The sequence below is a fragment of the Ovis canadensis genome, chromosome 2 (assembly GCF_042477335.2).
Source record: "Ovis canadensis isolate MfBH-ARS-UI-01 breed Bighorn chromosome 2, ARS-UI_OviCan_v2, whole genome shotgun sequence".
Taxonomy (NCBI): Eukaryota; Metazoa; Chordata; class Mammalia; order Artiodactyla; family Bovidae; genus Ovis; species Ovis canadensis.
In genome coordinates this window covers 55,528,105-55,541,307 of record NC_091246.1, presented here as the reverse complement: position 1 = coordinate 55,541,307, position 13,203 = coordinate 55,528,105, and the positions used below count along the sequence as shown (strand labels likewise).

Genomic DNA, 13,203 nt, shown 5'->3' with positions numbered 1-13,203 from the left:
GTCTAGTCAAGGCTATGTTTTTTCCAGTAGTCATGTATGGATGTGAGTGTTGGACTGTGAAGAAAGCTGAGCGCTGAAGAATTGATGCTTTTGAACTGTGGTGTTGGAGAAGACTCTTGAGAGTCGCTTGGACTGCACGGAGATCCAACCAGTCCATTCTGAAGGAGATCAGTCCTGGGTGTTCTTTGGAAGGACTGATGCTAAAGCTGAAATTCCAATACTTTGGCCACCTCATGTGAAGAGTTGACTCATTGGAAAAGACTCATGCTGGGAGGGATTGGGGGCAGGATGAGAAGGGGACGACAGAGGATGAGATAGCTGGATGGCATCACTGACTCGATGGACATGAATCTGAGTGAACTCCGGGAGTTGGTGATGGACAGGGAGGTCTGGTGTGCTGCAATTCATAGGGTCGCAAAGAGTCGGACACGACCTAGTGACTAAACTGAATGATAAAAATATTCTCAAATTGATTGTAATGATGGATGCAGAACATTGTGAATATACTAAAAGTCATTGAACTGTACAATTTTAATGGGTGAATTATATGGTATGTGAACTATGCCTCAATAATATGGTCTTTAAAGAGTTTCAGTTCAGTTCAGTTAAGTTTAGTTGCTTAGTTGTGTCCAACTCTTTGAGATCCCATGAATCGCAGCATGCCAGGCCTCCCTGTCCAACACCAACTCCCAGAGTTCAACCAGATTCATGTCCATCGAGTCGGTGATGCCATCCAGCCATCTCATCCTCTGTCATCCCCTTCTCCTCCTGCCCCCAATCCCTCCCAGCATCAAAGTCTTTTCCAATAAGTCAACACTTAACATTTGGTGGCCAAAGTACTGGAGTTTCAGCTTTAGCATCATTCCTTCCAAAGAAATCCCAGGGCTGATTCTCCAACACCACAGTTCAAAAGCATCAATTATTTGGCACTCAGTCTTCTTCACAGTCCAACTCTCACATCCATACATGACTACTGGAAAAACCATAGCCTTGACTAGACAGACTTAGTCAGCAAAGTAATGTCTATGCTTTTGAATGTGCTATCTAGGTTGGTCATAACTTTCCTTCCAAGGAGTAAGCATCTTTTAATTTCATAGCTGCAGTCACCATCTGCAGTGATTTTGGAGCCAAAAAAAAAAAAAAGTCTGACACTGTTTCCAGTGTTTCCACATCTATTTCCCATGAAGTGATGGGACCAGATAACATGATCTTCGTTTTCTGAATGTTGAGCTTTAAGCCAACTTTTCACTCTCCTCTTTCACTTTCATCAGGAGGCTTTTTAGTTCCTTTTCACTTTCTGCCATAAGGGTGGTGTCATCTGCATGTCTGAGGTTATTGATATTTCTCCCAGCAATCTTCATTCCAGCTTGTGTTTCTTCCAGTCCAGCGTTTCTCATGATGTACTCTGCATATAAGTTAAATAAGCAGGGTGACAATATACAGCCTTGACACACTCCTTTTCCTATTTGGAACCAGTCTGTTGTTCCATGTCCAGTTCTAACTGTTGCTTCATGACATGCATACAGGTTTCTCAAGAGGCAGCTCAGGTGGTCTGGTATTCCCATCTCTTTCAGAATTTTCTACAGTTTATTGTGATCCACATAGTCAAAGGCTTTGGCATAGCAATAAAGCAGAAATAGATGTTTTTCTGGAACTCTCTTGCTTTTTTGATGATCCAGCAGATGTTGGCAATTTGATCTCTGGTTCCTCTGCCTTTTCTAAAACCAGCTTGAGCATCTGGAAGTTCACAGTTCATGTATTGCTGAAGCCTGGCTTGGAGAATTTTGAGCATGACATTACTAGCATGTGAGATGAGTGCAATTGTGTGGTAGTTTGAGCATTCTTTTGCATTTCCTTTCTTCGGGATTGGAATGAAAAGTGACCTTTTCCAGTCCTGTGGCCACTGCTGAGTTTTCCAAATTTGCTGGCATATTGAGTGCAGCACTTTCACAGCATCACCTTTCAGGATTTGAAATAGCTCAACTGGAATTCCATCACCTCCACTAGCTTTGTTTGTAGTGATGCTTTCTAAGGCCCACTTGACTTCACATTCCAGGATGTCTGGCTCTAGGTGAGTGATCATACCATCATGATTATCTGGGTCGTGAAGATCTTTTTTGTATAGTTCTTCTGTGAATTCTTGCCACCTCTTCTTAATATCTTCTGCTTCTGTTAGGTCCATACAATTTCTGTCCTTTATTGAGCCCATCTTTGCATGAAATGTTCCCTTGGTATCTCTAATTATCTTGAAGATATCTCTAGTCTTTCCCATTCTGTTCCTCTATTTCTTTGCATTGATTGCTGAAGAAGGCTTTCTTATCTCTTCTTGCTATTCTTTGGAACTCTGCATTCAGATGCTTATATCTGTCCTTTTCTCCTTTGCTTTTCGCTTCTCTTCTTTTCACAGCTATTTGTAAGGCCTCCCCAGACAGCCATTTTGGTTTTTTGCATTTCTTTTCCATGGGGATGGTCTTGATCCCTGTCTCCTGCACAGTGTCACGAACCTCATTCCATAGTTCATCAGGCACTCTATCTATCAGATCTAGGCCCTTAAATCTATTTCTCACTTCCACTGTATAATCATAAGGGATTTGATTTAGGTCACACCTGAATGGTGTAGCAGTTTTCCCTACTTTCTTCAATTTGAGTCTGAATTTGGCAATAAGGAGTTCATGATCTGAGCCACAGTCAGCTCCTGGTCTTGTTTGTGTTGACTATAGAGCTTCGCCCTCTTTGGCTGCAAAGAATATAATCAATCTGATTTCGGTGTTGACCATCTGGTGATGTCCATGTGTAGAGTCTTCTCTTGTGTTGTTGGAAGAGGGTGTTTGCTATGACCAGTGCATTTTCTTGGCGAAACTCTTATTAGTCTTTGCCCTGGTTTATTCCGCATTCCAAGGCCAAATTTGCCTGTTACTCCAGGTGTTTCTTAACTTCGTACTTTTGCATGCCAGTCTCCTGTAATTAAAAGGACATCTTTTTGACAGAATGTTGTTCATTGGAGAAGGGAATGGGAAACCACTTCAGTATTCTTACCTTGAGAACCCCATGAACAGCATGAAAAGGCAAAATTATAGTATATTGAAAGAGGAACTCCCCAGGTCAGTAGGTGCCCAATATGCTACTGGAGATCAATGGAGAAATAATTATATAAAAAATGAAGGGATGGAGCCAAAGCAAAAAAAAATACCCAGCTGTGGATGTGACTGGTGATAGAAGCAAGGTCGAATGCTGTAAACAGCAATATTGCATAGGAACCTGGAATGTCAGGTCCATGAGTCAAGGCAAATTGGAAGTGGTCAAACAAGAGATGGCAAGAGTGAACGTCGACATTCTAAGAATCAGCGAACTAAAATCGACTGGAATGGGTGAATTTAACTCACATGGCCATTATATCTACTACTGCAGGCAGGAATCCCTCAGAAGAAATGGCGTAGCCATCATGGTCAACATATATAGGGATGCTTAAATAGAGCAGAACTACTCAACCATTGTGTGTATATATGGGGGAAAAGCACTCTAAGGAAAAGATTATATTTACAGGACCCACAAAGACAATTAGGTAAGGCTGTCAAGACTTGATTTTGTCCTGTTTTGATACTCCTAGGTCCCACCCTGTCACTAGGGGACTTGGGTGTATCCTGTATCACCATTCTGACAGAATGTTTGTGTCCCACCAAATTCATATGTTGAAACCCTATACCCAGTATGATGGCATTAGTAGATGCAGCCTTTGGGAGGTGATTTGATCATAACAGTGGAGGCTTCATGAATGGAATTAGTGCTCTTCTTATAAAAGAGACCTCACAGAGCTCTCTTACTTCCTGTTTCTCTCATGTCAGGTTGCAGGGAGATGACAGCTGTATATGAACCAGGAAGTGGGTCTCACCAGACACAGAATCTGCTGTTGCCTTCATTGTGAACTCTCCAGCTTTCAGATTCTTCGAGAAATTTGTGTTGTTTATGCACAAAGTCAAATGTATTTTGTTACAGTTGCCCAAACTAACTAGGACACGGGTTTGTATACATATTAGGAAATTGATGTAGAGTGCGGGACTGTCTGTATTTTAGGTAGAATTTAAAAAAGTAGAGTTAAAATAAAAGATGTAAGACTGAAGTGAAGAAACACTTTATTCTTAGATTTGAAAACACCGAGTTGGTTTGTCAAAGGGTATGTGTGTATGTGTGTGTGGGTCTAGCATGTCCTAAAAATCTTTATGCAGCTTAAGCTTTACTAACTTCAGAAAAATAACTGCTACAGACTTATCCTCAAGGTCATATGAAAGTTTATTTACATTTATCTTATAGGGACTAATTTTGTGAATATTGAATGGTGAATTATTTATTTAAATTATTTGAGGCACACCCCACTGACTCAAGATGGTAAAGGCTGACTGAAACAAAAAGCAAATTTTCCCATTCACCATTCACAAAACTAGATAAAAGAACTTTTAAGTTCTATATCTGGGTTCCTCTAGCAAACACATTCTGTAGGAAAGATGGATTTAAGGACATATATGATCCTGAGGCTTCCCTGGTAGCTCAGATCATAAAGAATCCACCTGCAATGTGGAAGACCTGGATTTGATCCCTGGGTTGGGAAGATCTGTTGGAGAAGGGAAAGGTTACCCACTCCAATACTGTGGCCTAGAGAATTCCATGGACTGTCACAAAAAGTTGGACACAACCGAGAGACATTATTATGATGATGATGATCCTGAGTGTAAAGGTGTACAAGCAAAAATTCCAGACAGTACTTTAAGGCAGCGGAACTGGTGAGACCCAAGTCAAGTTTCTCAAACAGTAAAAGGATCCTTGGTAATATCTGGGTAGTGGATGGGATAGGCAGAAAATTTCATTAATGTGAATGAATATATGAAGCCATGAAAGGATGGAGTTGGAAAATATGATGGCAGGGTAGGGCACAGAGACCTGGAAGGCCCAGGACGGGTGAGGCTGTCTGCTAGGCTGGTGGATGGGGGAGGGGCTGTGGATGCATTCTCTTCATGTTGTCCCCTCCCCCACCCTCAGAAACCCTTTGTGACTCTTGAGTTCTCAGTGATGGAGGCCTTGGACTATACTCAAGTGACTGCACTCTCAGTGCTCACCAATCTCAGTCAGCCTTGTGATTGAGACAATGGAATTCAGAAAATGGAATGTTCTCTCATTTTTGAATAGCCCTACTGACCCATGTCTGAGCTTTGGCTCTACCTCCTTGGATATTGACTCTGACCTCATTCTCCTGTGTGGGCTGGGGTTGTTCCTTCTGTTCCTGTGGTACCTGGTGGGGTTTCCATGTTTACCAACCTTCTGTAAAATCAAAGGCATCCAAAAGGTAAGTAAGTAACCCTGGGAGCACCCCCAACAGAGATTCTTTATTGCTGTTTCCAATTCTATTCCACATTTTAAGATGAGTTTGGTTGGGTCAGAGAGACACCTAAGATAGGAATTTCAAGGAGAGGATAAAACGAGGCAGGGCCAGTGGTTCAGGGAGTACTAAGGCTTTCATTTGAAGCCCACAGACCAGCTGAGTGTTTGGAGGATTCCAGGAGAAAAATCCCAAACAGTAATTCTGTGGCCCTGGGTTGGGTTGGGTTATTTAGAGAGTTTTGGATCTCTGCAGGGGAACAGAGTTCCCCAATGCTTGATCAAGAGTTACATTCTCAAGTCAGGCATCACTTGACCAAGCCTTCCTTTGTGCTGAGCTGGTCAGGAAAGCAGGGCTGAGCCTCTGAGAGCCTCCAGAGCAGAGGCTGAAGCCTGAGTTGTCAGGATCCAAGGTGCTATCTGAGGGACACAGATGTTGACTGTTAGCCTCAGATGCTATGCCCTCCTTGGGCAGGTGACTTCTGACTGAGACTATCAAGGGTGGACTTCAGCGACAAAGTCTTTTTTGGGCTTTTTAAGGAAAAAAAAGTTGAAAACATTTTAAACCTTTAAAATTGACAAAAGAAAGGAACAGAAAGATTAGGGTCATATTATTCCTGGCTAATGAATATGTGAGTTTCTAGAGGACTGAGAGAATGCGCCCCAGCACTTCATTCTTTTCTTTTTGTTCTCAGTGTCAGGGCAGAACCAGGAGGAGAAGGAAAGGAGGCACACTGAAAGGTGAGGTTCTGCCTGTTTCACCGGATCTCTCCAAGGGTGACCCTTCCTGCCTTTTCCATGAGATCCCAGGTCCGTGACCTCTGACGATGTCAGTGGCTAGATACCATTTCTCTCAGAAACCAGAGGTATCTGGGGCGAGGCTCATGGGGAGGCAGTCCGAGCCTGAGACACTTCTCAGATTCCCTGTTTTTCTCATGGCTGGGCTTGAAGCCACGATGGACCTGGGCAGTGGGTGTTTCCCCACAGGTGGCCATGTGAGATGTCAAGAGTCCGAACTTCTGTGTCCTGACTTTGTATCAGTCCTCTGACTTCCTGGATAATCACATTGCTCTCTGAGGCCGCACTGATCTCTGTGTTTCTCATGGTGGTTTTGAGCATCACATGAGATATAAGGCATGTGAAAGTACTACAAGTGAAGCAACATACATATAAATTAATTGACCATTTGATCTCATCTACTAATTCTTGGGTCTTTCAGAGTCTAATATCCCAAGGGTTTCCCATAAGGAGACTCATGTTATACCTATGCTCCTGCCTTCCTTACGTGTAACCCACTCTCCTGGTTTCTCAGGTTGGAGATTTCACCAGCTAGAAACAGAGGAAAAAACGAAGCTGATTTCTATTCTGAAAAGGTGACTAGTCTTTCCCCTTCTTTCCTGATCCCTCCTTAGCATGTTCTCTGCAATTCCTGGGATTCCGTGCAACCTACTGGAGTCACCGGAGGGGGTAGCATAGGAATGAGTATGTGATGAAGGCCTTAAGGTGAAGGTTATTGAGCATGTTGTGAAGTCATGGATGTGGAGCAATGTAAAGGGTCAGCAGGCTCCAGCCCACCCCTGCCAGGCCAGCAGGTCCCCTTTTCCTTATTCCGGTCCTGGTTGCATCTTTGTACTTCCTGTCTCCTGCAGCCCCCTGGGCCGGCACGATGATACCATCCGCTTTCGTCAGCTCTTGTGTCCAGATCCCTTCTGTGAGGTGTGTAATAATGCAACTGCTGAAGTCAATTGGCTGCTGTTCCCAGAGACCCTGGAAGATTCTGCTTCCTCTATGTCCCCTTTGGCTTCCACAGCTCCTGTGGCCGATTCATCATTGACTCTGTCCCCTGCCTTCTCAGCAGTCTCTCCAAGAGATCTACTACCAGCCTCTCTGCCTGAGCCTTCCCCATTGCCCCCCTCCATTCTTTCACCTAGCTCCATGACCCCCTTAGCTGACTTTTTGTCACCCTCACCATTGGGTCACACTCTGGCATTAGAGCCTTTTACTTCCTTGGATTCCGAATTCTCTGTAGATTATTCCTCACCCCAACCCCTTGCCTTTCCCCCTCTCCTACCACATGACATGCAGACAGCATGTCCTGTTCTCCCACCAGAGGCCACTTTGGCTCTGAATACTATCTTTTCCCTCGACCCCACCCTTTCCCATGATATCAACCGCTTATCAGATTTGTCCCAAGCAATGAAACCCGCTGATTCTTTCGCACCACCAAGCCTGTCTGTTTTACCACAACCAGACTGCACTTTAACTGTCACTCAGGCTAAATCAGTTGCCATCTTACTGACTCCTGTTTCTGAGAATTTGCCTACAGAAAGCCCTGGCGTGTTGTCCCCTTATGTTCCAACACTTACAGGTATTGATCATTCAAGCCTGTCAATTTCAGACTTCTCTTGGTGGCAAGCTCATGCCAAAGACTTAATCCCTTCCACGTTGGCACAATGTGATTTCAATCAAGAGTTTCTCGCCCTTCACTCTTCAGAGGCCTCTTTTGGGGGAGACCCTGCAGCCAACCTCATAGAGCCTGGTAATCTCTCATGTCTCAGCCCTGATGTCCTGGCACTCCTGGAGAGACAAGTACAAAAGAGGAGTGATTTCCTGATGTGGAAAGAAAAGGAAAAGAAAAAAGATTCTTTTCCAGAACAATTGAGGCCAGACTATCAACTAAATCCCTCAGGGATCATGTCAGAGTCAGTTGCTGATAAGCTGGTGCATCAACAACCCCCATACCCTAAGACCGTGGAGGACCAATTACAGCAGAAACCTACCCAGCTCTTCTGGGGTCTCCCATCTCTACACAGTGAGTCCTTGCCCTCTGCCGTTCATGTCTCCAGTGACAGTTCCTCAAACTTTATTTTCAATAGAAAGTCAAATGCCTCTACAGGCCAAGAATCCCCAGGACTTCCCCATCCCCAACCTCTGTCCTTGCCTGAGATTCAGCCTGAACCCTCGCCTCAAACCCTGCCTCAATCTCAGCCCCTACCTCTCACTCAGGTCCAGTCCCAAGCTGACCCCAAATCCCCACTCCTGGTCACACCTCCTGGTCCTCTACCCCAGGTTAGGATCTGTGGAGTGTATTTCCATAGACCTCAGAATGAATCAGAATCTCTCTCCTCACCTGAAATTCAACAGCTGGAATGGAACGTGTTGCAGAAACAACAGGAAAGTTTGTGGGGCTTACCCTCTGTGATCCAAAGATCTCAGGAAGCCTTTTGTCCATTAGCGCCTAACACTTCTCACCACCAGCACCCTCAGGCCCATGTTTCAGTCTCCATCCTTCCTGGGGAGTTTGCTCTCAGCGATGAACTTCGGAAGAAACTCGAGCATCACCTTCGAAAGAGGCTCATTCAACACCGGTGGGGCCTGCCCCGGAGAATCAGAGAGTCTGTGTCACTCATGTTGCCTCCAGATGGTTTTCTAGAGGCATCTAAGTCAGAGAGCAGTGATGGAGTCTCACTGATCTCTGTGTTTAAGGGTCAGAGTAGCAAACATGTAAGTGTTGAATCGATTCAACCTGGAAGCTTCCGTGAGAGAAGCTCGGAAATGCTCCAGCTAGAGAAAGATGTGGGGAAAGATCAGGAACACAGCCAAGAGAATGGTCAGGAAGATCCCCTGTTGAAAGACCCAAACAGCTCTTCAGATAAGGATCTGGGGTATGACTCTGAGAAAAACATAAGCAGTCAGATCGTGAGTCTCTCAGAGAAAAATTTAAGGGGGTCAGCAGAGAGTCTACAACTTGAAAATGTCCTAAAAGTACATTTGAGTAAGAAGTTTGAGGAAATAAATGAGGGTCGACTCCCTGGGACTGTGCATAGTTCATGGCATGCCATCAAGCAAACATTGATGCTTTCTGCAAAATCCCACACCGAAATGAGAGAGAGAAGTTTGCCATCATCAGTGGGTGAGTGCTATTCCTTGAATACCTTCCAGGACCTGACTTTTGTTGATCCCAGTGCACAGCAGATGCTGGAAGCACATATTAAAAGGTTTCGTATGAGGATGTTGTGGGGCCTTCCTTCCAAGGTCCTTGAATCCATACAAATTTTTAAACTGAAAGATGCCTCATCCCAGTCCTTGTCCCATGCCAGCTTTGCCTCCTCAACCAATGCGATTTCTGAGCCAGACTCCAAATTTGGGAACTCCAAGTCTTTTAGCAGAAGCTCTGAATCTTTCCATGGAAGCAAAGTGGGAACAACCAATTCAGCCCCTGTCCTGGGTCACTGTCCGCCTGCCACCTCACCCGTGGGGAGAGGACAGAGGGTCCTGAGACAATCACACTCTGCTGTCAACCATGAACTTGCAGAGGATGTTCAGAAAATTAAGGATCCCAGACAGATTCATCTGCCTGTCTCACTCTGCATCACAGGGAGAGGAAGTCATAGACAGGTGCAACTAGCTGATGGATATCCCCGAAAGCCACTTGCAAAGCAAGCTGGAGCCAGATTTGAGCCAAAGTATAAGAGTATGAGTTCCAGTGATAAAGGAAAAATGCAACAGGGCAAAAAGGTGAAGTCAGAACCTGTTTCTATGCCCAAAGTGTCTAGGGAGATATTCAAGACTGAGGAGCTTGAGTGTCTTCAATTAAAAACGAATGACATGTTGACAACCAACAAATCAGGGAGCTCCCAAATAACAAATGTGAATGAGAATAAAGCAGAAGCTACTGTGACCACTGAAAGCCCTCCACCCAAACTACCAGTTCCCCAAGATCCTAAACGCATATCCCTTAAAGAACAACTGCTTGATGAGTTAAAGTTTAGATTGGAGAAGAGGAAGCATAGCGAGGCTGAAGGCCAACCCATGGACATGTCCCTTGCTTCAGATAACTTGACTTACAAGGCCTCACCGATTCCTGGCCAGGGTGTCTCAGGTGGGGACACAGGAGAGTCCCAGGTGCTGCATGTCCATGTGGAGGACAGAGGAATCAGGATGGAGCAGCAACAGGAACCCTGGGTCCCTAAGCATGGCTTCCAGAGGTGCCAGGATAAGAATTTCCCACCATCTGTGAAGAGAGTGAGCTCCCCAGGGTGTAGAGCAAAAGAGCTAGGTGGAGGGGATGCAGGGCTGGGGACATCCCAGCTTAGGAGGAAGAGTTTCCCTCCTCAGGAGACAGTACGAGAGGAGATGCTTGTGAGCAAGTCTTCCCAGACCTTTTCAAAGAAAGGACAGTCTATTCCTGAAGGCCATATCAGAAAAAGAATGAAGCACTTTTTGCAGTGGCTGTATCATGGAGAAAAATGCAAAAGGCAAGATCCCCAGGAAAAGGGCAGCCCCATATCAAGCGTACAGAGCAGACGCCTAGTTAAAAGTAGATCCGCTGCTACTGGATCAACAGAGGCTCAGAAAATCGTGACAGACATCAGGAAGTTCCTAGAGGAGAAACTGGGGTATCAGCATGCATTAGATGCCACCAGCTCTCAAGAGGACCCTCTTTCCCCAGTGCACTTTGGGCAATCTCAAAAAAAGGCTGAAGTACTGGTCCACACAGAGCCTGTCCGGGGACATCCTTTCAACTTCAACGCTTCCTCTAAAGTGACAAATCCCAAGTCCCGCCACCAAGAAGCTATCTTGGCTGGTCAGAGCTATCCTCCAAGTACAAGACACATCAGAAACAAGAAAAGACAGCCCCAGAAAGCTGTGGCATTTAAGGACCAGCAATTGTATCAGAAACATCCCCCACCAGTGCCCCACAGGGAGCCTGTGCCCCACCCAAGGCCCACCCACAGGTGTCAAGCTGGCCAGGCCTGTCCAGCTGCACCCACCACTGCTGAAGGCAATGTATCCAGAGATCTGTCTCTACTGTTTAGACAGAAAACACTTCTTCAGAATTTCCAAGGAGGAAAACTTCCCATCTAAAAATAATTCCTTCCTTGTGGAGAATGTTGATCCTCCCCATAAATGTTTCTCTAATAGCAAGATTTTCTGTGTACTGTGTTGAGGGCATGGGTTTGGGTAACTCAGGGATTATATCTAAGGGAAGAATATAGTTTTGCTCTTACTTACTGCTTCCTTTGGCTTTGGCTCAAAGGTGACCAATCCTCTGGATTTCTTGTTGAGAAATAGATACCATGTGCCCCCCACCCCCACCCTCTGCAAAAGACCATTTCCTCCTGATGACATTTGAGGAGATGGGCTTTGTCTGCTACCTCTTGGCTTAGCCTTAAAGAAAATGTATAGCAGACCACACACCTTCCTCACTGAATGTTTTACATCCTTTAGAGAAGTAGGAAAGACAGGTCTTCTATATCTGAAGAGGCTTAAGGATGGGTTTAGTTTCTGAAAATAATCCTGAAGAAGAAATAAATCTTAATCGTTATTGAGAACTCAGTGACCAGAGGCTCCTACATGGGTCTGAATCCCTTGAATGGCAGTGTTTGGGTGTGGATGTTACTGTACTGGATGCTGGGCTGGTTGCCGAAGGGTCCAGGAACAGCATAAAAGCTGCTTAAGAATCTGTTTCACGTGGGTCATGTTAATGTAATGTTTTGGTCAGAAAAGCATACTTTAAACTTGACATTGAGGTTTCCCTACGAAAAAGACACTTTGGGGAAGTGGTTCCCTTCCTTGGGTATTTTTTTCAGGCTGCTCAGTTGATGAATTTTTTTACAGAGCAAAATCACCACTCCAGCTGTCAGTGGTAGGAATGTTGACTAGGCAGTCCCCTATCTTCCAGGGTAAAATACAGCTGCTGCTGCTGATGCTAAGTCGCTTTAGTTGTGTCTGACCCTGTGCGACCCCAAAGATGGCAGCCTACCAGGCTCTCCTGTCTCTGGGATTCTCCAGGCAACAATACTGGAGTGGGTTGCCATTTCCTTCTCCAATGCATGAAAGTGAAAAATGAAAGTGAAAGCGCTCAGTCGTGTCCGACTCTGTGGGACCCCATAGACGGCAGCCCACCAGGCTCTCCCATCCATGGGATTTTCTAGGCAAGAGTACTGGAGTGGGGTGCCATTGCCTTCTCCAAAATACAGCTGAGAGTAAGGAAAAGATGTCTTAAAGTGAGACATCTGAAAGAATGTACTTGCTGGTGGAACAAAGGTTAATGCCTTATTATTCCCATATTGTGACCCTGTCCTGCTCCCCTACTCCTCAGTCTGATCCAAGCACATCCTTGAGGCTGAGAGAAGAGCACAGCACACTGATGCTTTATACCAGAAAGGCATGAGGGCATCTCAGAGTACTGAAACAGCATCTCCAAGGATGTCATCAAGATGGCATCCCCCTCTTTGGGGAAGGTGGTGAAGGTGATCGTGGTGCTTTCCTTCCATCTGTGTTTGATGGCAGTATACAAGATACTGCCCTTAGTGTGTACAGTTCACCAAGCAGGATGAAGGTGCCACCTTTGATATTAATAGCCTTGGTGGAGCCATGGTAGACCTCCCCCAGAATACGTGCAGCTCATGAACCAGAGGTGAGTCCTAGAACTATGCCCTGGGGTTATAGATATTTGGGATTCACCATGGACCTTTTTTTGGCCAAGGCTGCACACCCACCCACCCTTACAACGAGGTCTAGAGAGGGAGGGAAACTCCAATACAGACTGGGACTCAAAAAGCTGGTGAGTATCCTCAGTTCAGTTCAGTCACTCAGTCGTGTCCGACTCTTTGTGACCCCATGAATCGCAGTACGCCAGGCCTCCCTGTCCATTACCAACTCCCGGAGTTCACTCAGATTCATGTCCATCGAGTCAGTGATGCCATCCAGCCATCTCATCCTCTGTCATCCCCTTCCCCTCCTGCCCCCAATCACTCTCAGCATCAGTGTCTTTTCCAATGAGTCACTTTTCCTCTTCGCGTGAGGTGGCCAAAATACTGGAGTTTCAGC

At 45.4% G+C, this 13,203-nt stretch overlaps 1 protein-coding gene across 1 annotated transcript; it reads left to right on the top strand.

Annotated features, from left to right (window-relative positions):
- Window positions 1–6,323: 6,323 nt before the first annotated feature.
- LOC138433113 (spermatogenesis-associated protein 31D1-like) lies at window positions 6,324–11,706 on the top strand. The gene is made up of 3 exons (XM_069575176.1): window positions 6,324–6,336; window positions 6,680–6,740; window positions 7,017–11,706. Exons 1-3 carry the CDS (start codon window positions 6,324–6,326, stop codon window positions 11,233–11,235), a joined length of 4,293 nt encoding a protein of 1,430 aa, XP_069431277.1. The 3' UTR covers window positions 11,236–11,706.
- The last annotated feature ends 1,497 nt before the right edge of the window (window positions 11,707–13,203 follow it).